The 15,573-nt window shown below is 42.3% G+C and overlaps 2 protein-coding genes across 2 annotated transcripts in view; one reads left to right on the top strand and one right to left on the bottom strand.

The window, feature by feature from the left end:
* The first annotated feature begins 37 nt into the window (after positions 1-37).
* Positions 38-9,215, top strand: kat8 (K(lysine) acetyltransferase 8). Its single transcript, XM_061846098.1, has 11 exons — positions 38-306; positions 1,986-2,060; positions 2,137-2,315; positions 3,343-3,396; positions 3,478-3,642; positions 5,141-5,230; positions 5,313-5,453; positions 6,191-6,284; positions 6,369-6,519; positions 8,809-8,963; positions 9,036-9,215. The coding sequence occupies exons 1-11, from the start codon at positions 51-53 to the stop codon at positions 9,098-9,100; spliced, it is 1,425 nt and encodes a 474-aa protein (XP_061702082.1). The 5' UTR covers positions 38-50; the 3' UTR covers positions 9,101-9,215.
* A 114-nt stretch (positions 9,216-9,329) lies between these two features.
* The window catches only part of LOC133514410 (xylosyltransferase 1-like), a 29,292-nt gene continuing 23,048 nt past the window's right edge, over positions 9,330-15,573 (bottom strand). The window contains 2 exon segments of the mRNA XM_061846096.1: positions 9,330-12,979; positions 15,158-15,503. Coding sequence (XP_061702080.1) covers positions 12,657-12,979; positions 15,158-15,503 — 669 coding nt within the window. The 3' untranslated portion in view covers positions 9,330-12,656.

The raw sequence follows: 15,573 nt of genomic DNA, 5'->3' as shown, positions 1-15,573 counted from the left end.
ACACGGGCGCAGCATTAGCACAACACAAGAGAACCGGGACGAGCGAGCGGATGGACGCTGATCTGGACCCGGTAAGCGAGCGCGGGGACGCGGACGCTGGCCACCCGGCGGCGTGCTCGTCGAACGGCAGCGGCGGTGAGGAGGATGACGCCGAAGTCGAAGCTCATGGCCGGGTGGTGGGAGGCGGCGGCGACTCTGGCAGCCAGCGGACACTGGAGAGGGGCGTCCTGCTCGGCGGCCGAGAGCAGGAAGTATCGGTGGAGATCGGAGAAACGTACTTGTGCCAACGAGCCGATAAAACATGGCGTAAGTTGTTAGCATGTGGTGGCTAACGTGTAAATTTGGCTCCATAACATTCTTGATTCACATTGTCCGCATTGATGTTCGACATTATTTTGGATTTAATCTCCAACAATACAATACAACAATAATTTGAAAATATCAAACTGGACGCGCCGATGGCGTTACTGGATCAACATAGCAGTATCATCTCTACATGACGTCACCATCACGGGGAGGCGTGCACTTTTCCTGCCGAGCTCGGCATTTGGACCGTTCATAGATATTTTTATCAAAATTGCAGTACATTACTTGGCCTTATCTAACATTAACATTTACAGATGTAGTGCACTTCACTTAATTTTTTTTCAGCACCCTTTGTTATTTTTAATTTTTACTTGGACAAGTATATAAAAAGCCGGCAGCTGGAAAGCGTTGCCCTCACAGGCTCTTGCGTGTTTTTCTCCAGGCAGTTTGGTTTCCTCCCACGTCCCTAAAACATGCACCACTGACTGGACATTGCCCCGAGGTGTGATTGTGAGTGTGGCTGTTTGTCTCGATGTGCCCTGCAATTGGGTGGCAACCAGTTCATGGTGTAGCCCGCCTCCTGCCTGTTGACAGCTGGCATAGGCTCCAGCACTCCCCGAAACCTTCGTGAGGATAAGCGGCTAAGAAAATGGATCGGTGGAAGTATTTAAAAATGTTTTTGCCTTGCGTCACGGTGTATGACTGGTTAGCATGTCTGCCTCACAGTTATGAAGACAGGGGTTCAAATCCCGTCGCCACCTATTGGGAGTTTGCATTTTCTCCCCATGCCTGCGTGGGTTTTGTCCAGGTACTCCGGTTTCCTCCCACTTCCCAAAAACATGCACATTAGGTTGATTTTAGACTGTAAATTGCCCTTAGATGTGAATGTTTATGTGTGGCCTGCGATTGGCCAGCAACTAATTCAGGGTGTACCCCGCCTCCTGCCTGGAGATAGCTGGGGGAGCCTCCAGCACTCCTTGTGAGGATAAGGAACTCAGAAAATTTAATTGAATGATTTAAAACCTTTAAAAATGTACACAATTTTTCCTCTTGCGTTCATATTTTTACTTTATAAGTAAACTGTTTTGCCTTTCCTTTACTACTTTTTTTACAACCATTTTGTTCTCCCTTGAAAATACCTCTAAAACTTTTTTCATTTTTCATTACTAGTTTTTCAATTCCGAGCAACCTTTTCCTTTTTACTTTGTTGGTTTTTTTTAACTTCATTAATGCTCACCTTTTTAAATGACTGCTTTTTCCCCTACTGTCGGTATTTTAAAGTTTACTTTATTTTTGATATTTAAACATTTTCAACATTACTACTCACATGGTTTTGTTTTCATACTTTGTTTTTTTCACCGTTCCCTCTTTCAATGTATGTTATTGATAAAGTTCTGCTTGAAGGTTACTTTTTTCACTTCAATATCGTTGTATTTTCCACAAACCTTTTTTGTGTTGAAGAATACTCATGTACACATCTTTTTGATTCACTACTCTTAACTTTTTAAAACAATTCCATTTTAACTCAATTTCCGCTTTTGTACTTTCAAATGAATTGCAATATTTTTTTCGATGTGATAATGATTATTTATTTTAGTATTTACAAAACACTTCTATGTCAATGTCTAAATATTTTGAATGTTTTTAATACATTCAATATTGTACATGTTTGTGTCCAGATGCAGCAGAAGTGATTCAATCTCGACTAAATGAGCAGGAAGGAAGAGAAGAGTTCTATGTGCATTATGTGGGCTGTAAGTACTCACACACACAAACGTCGAAGTATGGTTGTCATGGTGCATGCGTCCATGTGTGTGAATGTGTGGTCAGTCAACAGGCGTCTTGACGAGTGGGTGGGCAAACCTCGGCTGGCCCTCACCAAGACGGTGAAGGATGCAGTGAGGAAGAGCGTGGAGGTGGGCGGCATGGGCGACATCGGCGAGCAGCCCGAGCGGAAAATCACTCGCAACCAGAAGCGCAAACACGATGAGATCAACCACGTGCAGAAGGTGAGGATGACGGGTGGGGGGGCTTCGGAAAATGATCCAATTTAATTGAATTGGTCCAAAGACTACTGTTTATTTAGTCCTAAAATTGTTTATTTGTTCATCTATTAATGCCACTGACTTATAGTAACAGGCAGAACAGGTATGGTGACGTAGCTATAACAAGTCTTTTCATTAACTGGAATTCAACCTTTTACTCCCACTCGTGTATACGTGTGTGTGTACATATAGTGGGTATATGTGGAAGAGGGTCTTGCCCAGTTAGGCTATAAAATTCATGCTTTGACATAAGTATAATGACTCACAGATCCCTGTAGATGGTGACGTTGCATCACTTTGGATGAGAGATCTTTATGAAACAAAGAGGGAAGTAAATCTCGCTTGTCATGTCAATGATGAGAGAGAGAAATGCCACCACGTTCAAGTCGCAAGTTTTGAGGAAGCTCACACTTAAAGTATTTCTAACGTCCGGTGTCACCAACCCTTTTGGTCCTTCAGGGCTACCTGGGGCCCATGGGCACCATTTTGTTGACCTCAAACTAAACGCCACGTGTTGGTGATGGAAAGTGTGTTTTTCGATCCCGAGAGAAGATGACGCGATTGATGGAGTGGATGACAAAACGCCATGTAAGAAAGCCACTGACATTCAACTCCAGCATGTAGTGAGTCAGCATCACTCACAGCCCCTTCCTAATTGTATATCCATCCATCAATTTTCTGAGCCGCTTATCCTCACAAGGGTAGCGTGAGCCAATCCCAGCAGTCATCAGGCAGGGGTACACCCTGAAATGGTTCCCAACCAATCGCAGGGCACATGAAGACAGACAACAGTCACACTCAGACCTAGAGGAAATTTAGAGTTTCCATTGAATACGTGTTTTTGGGATGTGGGAGGAAACCGTAGTGCCAGGAGAAAGCCCACGTAGTAGCAGACCGTAGCTGTGAATGACGGCTCTCGGGAGTTGAGCATCATCGTATGGGCTGCGTTAATCGGCAATTTAATGTAAACGTTTTTTTTTTTTTTTTGCAGACATATGCTGAGATGGACCCAACCACGGCGGCGCTGGAGAAGGAACATGAAGCGGTAGGTAGCGTTTTCATCTCCAGCACGTTCCCCTTCATCCTCCTCATCCTCAGACCAGCCCACCACATCCTCCCTCGGCAGATTACCAAGGTGAAATACGTGGACAAGATCCAGATCGGAAACTTCGAGATCGACGCGTGGTACTTTTCGCCGTTCCCCGAGGATTACGGCAAGCAGCCCAAGCTCTGGATCTGCGAGTACTGCCTCAAGTACATGAAGTACGAAAACACCTTCAGGCACCACCTGGTCAGTAGTACCAACACACCGCCCAAAGATCGGCAACAACTATTCGAGAACACGTTTTCGCCATCTTTTAACGTCACCATTACACCATCATCATTGCTATCTGCTTAATACTGCCTTCACAAATATTCAACATCCTTATAGTTAACAAATACCAACAAAATTTGTCCTGTTCTTCTTTTTCAGTCTTTTTTTCCCCAGCTGTTTTGCCTTGGGATTTTTTTATATTCCACAGTTTTTTTTTTTTACCTGTTTAACTTAAAATGTATTACTTGAATTTTTTATTTCACACCTTTTTTGATACATATATTTTTACTTTCCTTTTTCTTTTGCTTTTATGTTTTACTGGATTCTACTTTGCAACTTTTGATCTCTTCCTTTTATCTTATTTATTTTTTGTTTTTACTGCTTTAATTTTTTAATTGTAAATTTTTACTTTGTTTTACATCTTTCTTAATACCTATTTTGTTTTTGCTTTACTACTATTTGCGTTTCTTGTTTTTGATTTCACTGTGCAGTTTTGTTTTACTGTTTTTTTTAAATATTGTTTTCATTTACATTTTGAAAACTTTTTCACAATATGTACACTTGTCAAATATCTATTATAATAAATGAATTAAATTATTTATTTATAAATTATATTTTTAGCCCTGACTGTATGAAAGATATATTTTTTTCTTAAGTGTCTGACATGATAGCAAATAATAAATAATAATAAATCTTTCTTGTTTTTAGTCAATTAGGATTACCAAAAGAAGGATTTTTTTAAAGAAAAAATAGACAATACAGTCATGGACAACAAAACTATTGAACAAACATCCATCCATTATCTGAGCTGCTTATCCTCACAAGGGTTTGTTGGATTGCTGGAGCCTATCCCAGCTATCTTCGGGCAGGAGGCGGGTACACCCTGAACTGGTTGCCAGCCAATCGCAGGGCACAAACAGACAAACAGCCGCACTCACAATAACACTTACGGGCAATTTGAGTGTCCAAATAATGTTGCATGTTTTTAGGATGTGGGAGGAAACCAGAGTGCTTGGAGAAAACCCACGCAGGCACGGGAAGAACATGCAAACTCCATACAGGCGTGGCCGATATTTGAACCCCGGTCCTCAGAACTGTGAGACCAATGCTCGACAGCTGCTCCACCGTGCCGCCCATTGTACAAACAGAATAAAAAAAATAAAGCGGCAACAAAATAGAAATCTGTAATATACCACAGGACTCCAAAGGAAGAACTGTGATATAATGGAGGATTAATGTATCGGTATTTTGTGATGATAAGTGGTAGGCACTCATTGTTCCTCGTTTTGGGACTCATTGTTTCCATGACATGCGCATCCCAGGACTCGCATAGTCGCAGTTGTGACATGATCTATGCACGTTTAAATTGGAAAATGTCACATTTTAAATGCATTTATGTCCTTTGGTCCCCGTGTTAAAGTCGGGTTAGGCGACATCATCTCACCTCTCTTTGCATCTGTGTGCCTGCACGCAGTCCAACTGCCAGTGGAAGCAGCCTCCAGGCAAAGAGATCTACCGCAGGAGCAACATCTCCGTCTTTGAGGTGGATGGACGCGACCACAAGGTGAGGGTGCAAGGCGTGCGTTGTGGAGGAACACCAAAGTATGTAGTCAGCCTCTTTGTGTATCTTGTGTGTATGTTTTCAGATCTACTGCCAGAACTTGTGTCTGCTGGCCAAACTGTTCCTGGACCACAAAACGCTTTATTTCGATGTGGAGCCCTTCATCTTCTATATCCTCACCGAGGTCAACAAGCAGGGGGCGCACATAGTCGGATACTTCTCCAAAGTAAGACGGACGTACTTCTACTTCAATAGTGTTTTACTCTGTTATGTTGCTGCTTTGACTTTTTAATTATTAATAATTTAATTTTCATTAAATCTTTTATTTATTTCATTACTTTTTTTTTTTTTTTTTTTTTTTTTGGCTTCAGTACTTTTACTCCTCATAACCTGTTGGAGTGATTCACTATAAAGCAGGGGTCTCAAACTCAGATTACCCTGGGGTCGCTCGAGGCAGAGTCTGGGTGAGGCTGGGCAGCATGCATTTACGTGCGCGCAATTTAAATTAGAAATTAAAAAAAAAAATACATTTCCTCAAAAATCTTTTATTTTTTTAACACAAAATAAGATAAGCAAGTAAGCTGGTGCAAACAAGTTATGTGTAAAACTACTAATAAAACTCTACAACAACACTGGTAACACTGCTGTAACTTTCACTCATTGGAAAATGTTTCTTTGCTTGCATCAAGCCGAGTCGAGATCACGCTCCCAAGAGTAACACACCCCACCGTGACTGGTAGGTTCGTCAGCTTCGTACGCAACACTATAAAAGTGTCATTCATATAAAAGTTGAGGGCCGGATGAATATTAAACTTTAGGTTGGGGTAATGTGATGGCCACAAAATATCGTCTTGGAGCTGCAAATGGCCCGCTGTCCGCCAGTTTGAGACCACTGCTGTAAAGGAATTTTTAACGGACATTTTAGGAACAGATCCCCCTTGTACAAATCTTGTATGTTTCTAGGAGAAGGAATCACCGGATGGGAACAACGTTGCCTGCATCTTGACTCTGCCACCGTACCAACGTCGCGGTTATGGGAAATTCCTCATTGCCTTCAGTGAGTCGCTGCTGGCTTCTGTAAGCTTCCAGTTACAATGGCAACGAGGCACTCTGTAGTCATGGCGATCATGTTTGCATGCAGGTTACGAGCTGTCCAAGTTGGAGAGTGCAGTGGGTTCGCCGGAGAAGCCGCTGTCTGACCTCGGCAAGCTGAGCTACCGCAGTTACTGGTCGTGGGTTCTTTTGGAGATCCTCAGAGACTTCAGGGGAACGCTTTCTATCAAAGATCTTAGGTACACGCACACACATATAAAGTGACATATTTACACGATATTTTATGTAGGTTTTTTTTGAAAGAAAAGTATACTCAAACCAGATATAGAAAAAATCTGTAATAGTAAAATGTGGGAAAACATAAAGGGGTGTGAATATTTTATGGTGGCAATGTGTGTGTGTAATAATTATATATAGGGCGGCACGGTAGGCGCAGCCGTAGAGCGTTGGCCACACAGTTCTGAGGACCAAGGTTCGAATCCTGCCCCTACCTTGAGTTTGCATGTTCTCGCCGTGCCTGCGTGGGTTTTCTCCAGGCACTCCGATTTCCTCCCAGATCCCAAAAACATGCATTGATTGAAGACTCTACATTGCCCTTAGGTGTGATTGTGAGTGCGACTGTGGTCTGTCTCCATTTGGCCTGCGATTGGCTGGCAACCAGTTCAGGGTGTACCCCGCCTCCTGCCCATCGACAGGTGGGATGGGCTCCAGCATTCCCGCAACCCTGGTGGGGATAAGCGGGAAATGGATGGTTAACTCGATATATTAATCATTTTATTTTTTCAGGTCCATACAAAAGAGGCACAAAGTAATAATGCAAAAAAAAAATGTATTTGATAGGAAAAAGTACTCTAAACCAATGTTCCCCAGCAAGGGGTACTGGGTACCCAAGCAGAATGGAGGGGGTGTGTGGAAAATGGCTTGGACACATGTCTCGAAATACATGAAGCAGCGTTATGTATTATGGATTTAAAATAACTATAGCCTTATAAAATTCCTGAAAAAAAACCCATCAGATTACAGGTACTATTATTAGAAATTTGGATTATTTCACAGGATTACATTTTTAATGTAGCGAGAGAGAATTGAGTTATTGATTTGTGCACTTGCCCGACAACCTTGGCAGGAGTGTAGTAGAGGGAAAAAGTGGCCAAATGTTGGGCTTTACATGATCAGGATTTTTGGGGCTGATCAGCGAGTTTTAAAAAATGAACACTGATCTGATCTCAAGATGGAGCAATGTGTATTTAAATAATCTGTTCATTTACTCTATATACTAGTTGCTCAAAACTAGATATAGTTACAATAATTAATGTATCTTTGTTCATCTATTTATGTCGGTGAGGCATAGTGACAGACAGAACAAATGATTGGTTTTCTATTAGATGACGGGAAGTACATACATCAATTAATGTATATGTCTGAAGTGTGGAGGTTTGCTATGAGATCTTTTATTTGTAAGGTACCATTATATGCCTTGGGTCCAACAAGGTTGTAAGTCGCTATTCTGGTCATATTATGTATCCGACAGAACTCCAGCACGTTTACACACAAAAACTGACGCTAGCACTAACTTGCTAGGCTATGTCAAGGTTTATTTTGCCTGCCTGTGAGCCATAACATATACTTCAAGCAAACGTTCGTCCCCACGGTAATGAGTGTATCTAGTCACATTTGAGTTGACCAGATAAAGCCCAATGATTGTAAAGAAAAAGAAAAAAACGGGAGGCGGTGGTCGCGGAGTACGCAATTTTATCGCAGTAGTCGAACGAGGTGCGAGCAAACGTCTTATAGTCTGATCCGCGTGTCTTGTCTCTTCTATAGTGCTGACGTTTTTTTTTTTAAATAACTTTATTGTCAGTCAGATATTTACAGTACTACATTAAAAGACATGAAAAACCTATGTAAGTACTACTACATAAAAATAAACGAGCTTTTGGATTCAGATACACCATGCACAACAACGACCCAGAGTAAATGTCTTTTGAAGATCTGATCAATGACGTCTTTGATCGGACAGGCAAATTATGACATTGAAAGCTGATCATCATAAAGTACCAATTATTGCCTGATTCCCGAGCGATAAAATTGGTGTAAATTCTAGTAAATGGTGACAAAATCTTTGAAAAAGACCGCAGTCACCATGGCCACTTGTTGAATGGCAACATTGCCTTTACCCAAAGCGGCTTGTTTTAAACGCAAAGGACTTTCACTCGTAACAAATCACTCATTGCGTTACGATTTAAACACTGTATTACCACTGCTAATACCGGGAATATATATTTTTTCCTGCGGTGACATGACATCTTGCCATATATTATAATTATGAGCGTGTGTTCAGAAGTGCGCATGTGGAAAACTTAATTTTGTCCTTTATTTCCCTCCAACAACACTGCACGTTTGAAGCTCATGTAGAAAGGTTTTCATAACTTTTCTGAAGCTAGTAAATGTAGTTTCCCGATACATTTAGAATAAAAAAGGTAAAAGTGGATGAGTAATGTTGTAATGCGTGTGCTGTGGTTGTTCAGCCAGATGACGAGCATCACACAGAGCGACATCATCAGCACGCTGCAGTCGCTCAACATGGTCAAGTACTGGAAAGGCCAGCACGTCATCTGCGTCACCCCCAAACTGGTTGAAGAGCACCTCAAGAGCGCGCAGTACAAGAAGCCGCCCATCACAGGTGAGACGTCATGCTGGGTTACTCGTTTTATGCGTAACGTGTGTACGTAACCGTATGGTTTGTGCTCTGCAGTGGACACGCTGTGCCTCAAGTGGGCGCCTCCCAAAAACAAACAGGCCAAGTTGTCCAAGAAGTGAAAGGAAGAGGACGCCACCGCCATTGTAAATATGTGCTATACTGTGTTGTTACTTTCTTAAAATAAAGCTCCGCCACCCCCCAAAACAAATTGTTGTGTGGACCCGTGTCAGCTATCTACATGCTGCGTTCCACAATCTGGAAAAATGTACGCTCCTTCATCCAGCATCTTTCTTACACCGACACATAACTGTATATTTGAACTGCCAAATTATATCTGCTAATAATTTCTGATGGCTGGACTATATCCTGCACAGGGCCACTGTAGGGCTTTTCCATGTGGTCAGGAGGCGCTTTGAAGTGGACACACCAGCTCATAGACCTAGCCCACACACTAGCTGCCAAGTCACCCATAAATCTTTTTCTACACCAAACCCAGAAGCAGCCATGAAAGCCCAGGCCATGACATTACCTCCACTAGGCTCCACAGATGACCTTGTGCATTTTGGATCATAAACAGGTCCTTTCCATCACTTTGGTAGAGGTGAATCTTGGTCTCATTAGTACATAAAACATTGTCGGAGCGCTGAAGTGGCTCATCTGTGTATTTACGTATTTGCCAAATCCGATCTAGCCTTCTGAATCTTTTTGCTGATGAGTGGTTTGTGTTTTGTGGTATGGTCTCTATATTTCTTCCCCAAAAGTCTGCTTTAAACAGTGGATTGTGATACCCATGCCCAGTAGAGGTACCATTTTGTCTGGTAGTTTAAAGAAAAATGGATCCAAACTAATTGGGAGACGCTTCATTATGCAACAAGACAATGACCCAAAACGTACTCCCAAGACATGAAATACTTCGTCAGGGGGGTAAATGGGAAGGTCTTCGACTGGTCAAGTCAATCACTGGACCTTAACCCAATAGAGAATGCATTTAACCTGCTGCTGCAGAGGAGACTGAAGAGAGAAACCCCGAGAAACAAAAAAAGGACTGAAAGAGGTTGCATGGAAAAGCTTTGATGCAGTGATTGCAAGTAAGAGTTATGATGCCAAATCTTAAATATTATTCACTTTAAGTTATTTTACCATAATTCCTGATTCCTTACCTGATTATATGCCGCAGCCAGTACAGTTGTAAAGGCAATACCATTTGGTACATGCCTAAGCTGCACCTGTGTAAAAGCTGCAAGTGCCCACATTGAAACATGAGATATTTCCAAAGAAAGACAATACACAAAGAGTCTCAATACCGTAGCTTAGCTTAACGTAGCAACAACACAGTAACATGAACAGGGGTGTTAAAAAAAAACATACCGGTAAAAAAAAAAAAAGAAAAACAGCCGTGGCACCTACACAGTAGCAACACCGTAGCATAGCACTAATGGTAACTACTGGTTTAAAAAAAAAAAAAAAAAACTTAATCACTGAGACGCAGCAGTAACACATCAGCAACACGCTGGCACAGCGCTGACAGGGCTGGTAAAAAAACAACATAGCTAAAAAAATCACTGAGAAACGGCAGTAACACACCAGCAAGACGCTAACGCTAGCGCAGCACTAACAGGGTCTGTTCAAAAAAACATACCATTAAAAGTCACTTCCTCGCCACATTGATTCCACCATCTCACTCTTACCTTTTCCGCTCAAATGCGCCTTTGCGGCTGTTAGAAAAAATGCACAAATTAACCGCAGATGGCGCAGGGTTGCAAACGTGTGAAAAAAGTCGCAGCTTATAGGCCTTAAATTACGGTAATTGTGTCTGTTGCAATACTTTTGGTCACATGTAAAGTGGACAGCTTCACACAAATTGATTTTACGGTATAAAAATCAAACTTATTGTTTTTCTGGCTTTGTTGACACTACCCTGACTATTCTTGAGGCTTCAAGATTGCTTCCTTACTTATGGTGTCAGAAAAAGATTTTCCAAAACAGAATGAAACCAAAATTGATTCAGTATACAATAAAAACAAAGGAATTGGAAGTGCCTTTGTAATACTTTTGGAGGGAAGTGTATTTCAGGTCTCAAGCTTCCGGTTCTTTTACATAAAATGGGCACCTTGTCTTTGGCAGTGTTAACTCGTATATGCAAAACAATGTGAAAGGCGGTATTTACATCCGCTTCAAAGTCGTAACTATGGAAACCATTAGAATATGAAGACCCCCAACAACTGAATCGTGATTGTGGAGGTTTGTCTTGAAAATGAAAACAAAAAGAAGGAGTTGACATTTTTTTGGAAATGATTTATTGTTCCCAAAGTTGTCGTTCAAAGGCGTCCATGTGACATTTTCAGTGTGGAACACAAAAGGCACAAAATCACGAGTGTCATCAAAGAGCAGCGAGGAAAAAAAAAAGTTCATGACAAACATGTTTAAAAACATTACAAATATGAAACATTTAAATAATTTATATTAACTTTTCTTAAATAAGAAAGTACAAATGTGAGGCAGCTTGAAATCTCACAGTGTTCACCTGTAATTCACAACATTTGTTTGAAAAATATTTTTTGTATGAATGAGCCGCCCGTCTTTGGAGGGTCTCTTTTGAGGCACATCTTAGAAGTTGTGCTTGTCAGTTGCCATGGTAACACCTTCACCGTAACAAATAAATACTTTTGTCAATAAATTCCAACGGAAACAAATACAAAATTATGAAATATTTGCTGTACAGTATTTGTGTTGAGGGTCAACCTGGGCACCGGCTGCTCCTTGGGGCCCCAACACTGGAAGTTGCTTCAAAATAATGTACTGTATAACTTAAACATGTATAATAACACAATTGCGTCACTTCCTGTGAAACAACAAGAGGAAATGAGCGCAAGTCCGCTTTAAAACTCTGTTTTGCTCCAATGATGTTCCACTAGCATCCAAACTGGAGTCGGGAAAACGAGTGCTTTCATTTTTAATTAAAAAAAAAAAAAACAACCAAAAGGTAAAATTGTAATAATGAGATCTTAGATCATTTTCATTTTATAGTTTGTTATTAGAATTATTATTATTTTTATTGTAAACAAGGAGTTATTTAATAAACACTAAGTAGTTGGATAGAACAACATATATATTACAATCAACCAGTTATTTAATGGGGTACAGAAATAACAAATGAATAAATCCATTCAATCGACAAAATCCTGGACTGTATTTTATGATTGATATATAATATATATGTGTGTGTGTCATATATTTATATAAAATAATGTAATAATACAATTAACCACTTATTAAATTAGATAAAAGCATCATGAAAGAATAAATACAATTCACTTTTTGTGAATTTTGTATCACAGGATAATAAATTATACAATAAAGTTGTATGAAAAAAACCATATTTAATGCGATAAATAAAAAAAAACAATGTGGTTGAGTCAGGTGGTGGTGGGGCTTTTTTTAAAAACTAAAAATAATAAAATGAAAAATATTATCGGACTCTTGAAAATGGAAACACTCGACAGGCCGGACTAAAATTCTAAAAAAAACTCTGGGCATTCTTGTTCAACATGAGGGTACAAGTTGCATACTAAAGGTGCCCAGACTTTCAAAATAAAAGGCCTCAAAATGAGACGAACAGGAGGCTTGTGTGTAGTCCATGGAAATAAAAGTAAAAACTTGAAAGTTCTCCTTTGGTTACCTGATGCGTCCATCGGGTCGGGGGGGTCCGATTTGGGACTTGGGGTCCGGGCTGTATGAGCTCCAGGCTGTCCGGCGGCAGCGCTGCAGAACGGGACAGACGGCGGGGCCGACGGCGCAGACGTCCGCCGCCGCCCAGAACCCGGCCAACAGGCGGTCAAGCCACAGACGCAACGGTGCCCCCGTCAGGCTGGCATTGGCTTCCGCCTCTTCCACCGCCCCCAAGCTGACAGGCAGACGCAGGACCGGGTTCAGCCCGTGGAAGCTCTGCTCCATGTAGGAGTTCCGGGCCGGGCCTCTGTGGACACGCGATGCCTCCTCTGGGGGATGAATCAGGAACCCATCAAGACCAACAGGGCGTCACAAGTCAAAAGTTATTAAAAAGCATTTAGCCGTGATTGAAAAAGAAAAATACACCTTTTAGTTCTCAACTCCAAGTCCCGAGAACTCTTAAGTTCTTGGAACTTCAGGTGGCCCAAAGACACAATGGCACTCAGAAGGTGACTAGTTCCAATAACGGGCAACCTGAAACCATTTGGTTAAATTTGAATGTTCCTTCGGGCCGATTTTAGCTGACGGAATCAAACGGACCTTAGTGGTTCATGAGCACACAGGTCACCTTGACGCCCAGTCGCCAAAAATAAAACAGTAGCAGCTGCTGAACCTGTTTGAGTGTGTCTGGACCGTCGAGTTCTGGTTCTGAAACTGGAACCATGTCTAGAGCTGTTCAATCCGCAACTGGACCGTTTATTAATGTCTTCCTCCTCCATAAATGAATTATTGGATATAGAAATTATTTTTATCAATTAACTTTCTTTTCACTATTACAATATTACCACTTGCTTGTACAAATGTAGTTTAAAATGTACATTTCTTGTTTAAAAAAAAAATTTGATGATTAAAGGTCAAGTGTCATCCTATAAACATTCTAAAATAGATATTGTAATGAAAAATACATATGACATTATTCACTTCGTTGCCTATACAAAAAATAAATGTGAGAGAAGAGCACGTTATCCATGCGCAAATTTGCAGAAGTATCATTCTACGACATCCAAGTGGTCGCCATATTGAGACTTATACGCCCCTTCTGACATGGAAGCTCTTTTCAAAAAGGAGCACATCACACAACCGAGTGAAGTTACAGGGGCAATATTACGCTATTGTTTCGAGCCATATTCAGATGGTATGCGATCACGGCCAAACCGCCTCCCTGTCCGATCCACTTCCGCAGCGGAGATGAGCCATCATGGCTCATCACAGCTGGCCGATGTGGTTCATTTTCGGCCCCGAGGTGACTTATCACGGAGCCGAGCCGTGCTGCTTTAGGGGGTTGTTCATAGCCGCCGCACTACGCAATGAACAACACCGTCGAACCGGGGCGCTTTACTGCGTTGTTGTCGCACGCGGCTGAGTGAGGCATTGTCAGCTGTGTTCTTCATAGCCGCCGTCCGCAAGCCCGATACGCAGCCTTCGGCGAAGCTGTGACCAGCGAACGCGGCGCCTCAGCTGGTGTTGGTCATTTTCGGCGCTGAGGTGGCTTATCACGGAGCCGAGCTGGGCTGCTTTAGGGTGTTGTTCATAGCCGCCACCGTCCACGATGAACAACATCGTCAAGCCGGGGTGCTTTACGGCGTTGTCGTCGCACCTGGCTGAGTGCGGCATTGAGGCAGCGTTCTTCAGAGCTGCCGCCATCTGCGAGCCCGACGCAGCAGCCCGACACCATCCGACGCGCACATCGACACATTTAGCACGACTGTGATACGTACGCGGATCTTTTGTTATGTTATGAGAGACTGATTACGTGGTCCACCCCAAACTATTATTATATTTAGTAGCTGTATACACACCTACCTGTCATTTGGAACCCACGAAGCTCTGGTCCTTTACACCCGTGCAATCCATTTTTCACAATGAACCGGGTCATTTTGAAAAGTATGACAAATTAAACCTTTCTCCCGAGTGTTTAAGCAATGTCCAGCAATGCAACGAGCCGGCATTTTGGCTAATACAAAGGAACAACAAGCTACCTTTCCGGAGGTAAAACTAATAGAAACAAAACAGTCCACTTGAGTGCGGTCCTGTCCTGTACATCACTTCCTGCTTCTCGAAAACAAATGAGAGGATTTTCATGGCAGGAGTTACAAAAAGCTGTATACGTCAATATCATGTTTTGTGGTAAAAAAACGCATGGGTCCATGTCGGCCCTCGTTTTTTCATTAATAACATACTAAAAATCATGCATTTCATGACAGTGGCCCTTTAAGGTTTTCTGTTATACTTTTTTTTTTTTTACATTATTTTTTTTCTACTTTACTTTTTGGGAAAAAAAATCTTAAAGCTTTTTAACTTATCACTTTAAAAATGATCTGGTGTATTACATTTTTTAAATTTGTTTTTTTTTTTAAATGAGTTGTGCATGTTTTAGGCGACATTAATATTGGAAGATTTTGAAATCATTCATCTTGGTCTCATATTTTTTTTTATGCGGTGCTAACCTTGTGTGATGGGCTGCTGTCGGCGGAACTGCAGCGGGGCCACGGTGAAGCTGGTCTGTCCTAGTAGACTCCACCGGTTGAGGACCCTAAGGGTCCAGATGCCAGGCCGGAGGGGGCGGGTCAGCGGGGGGCGATAGTGGGTGACGTCTGCGGCGGCATCTACGTGGATGTCGTAGGTGGCGGCGATCACGTTGGTGGGGTCGATCCACACCACCGTGGCCGTCAGGTTGCCCACCGCCGGACCCCCGCGGCTCCACCGCTGCACCGCCGCCGGCTCGTCCTCCGGACCCAGCAGGCCCCCGCGCACGCTGAACACGCGCTCTTTGGGGTCCCACCCCATTCCCACCTGGAACCAAAACACAGGACGGCGTCAGCATATATGGACTGTATGATGGGAGTGTCAAAATTCTATGATT

The sequence above is a fragment of the Syngnathoides biaculeatus genome, chromosome 16 (genome assembly GCF_019802595.1).
Source record: "Syngnathoides biaculeatus isolate LvHL_M chromosome 16, ASM1980259v1, whole genome shotgun sequence".
Lineage (NCBI taxonomy): Eukaryota > Metazoa > Chordata > Actinopteri > Syngnathiformes > Syngnathidae > Syngnathoides > Syngnathoides biaculeatus.
The sequence above is the reverse complement of the archived record's forward strand: the minus strand, read 5'-3'. Positions and strand labels throughout refer to the sequence as shown.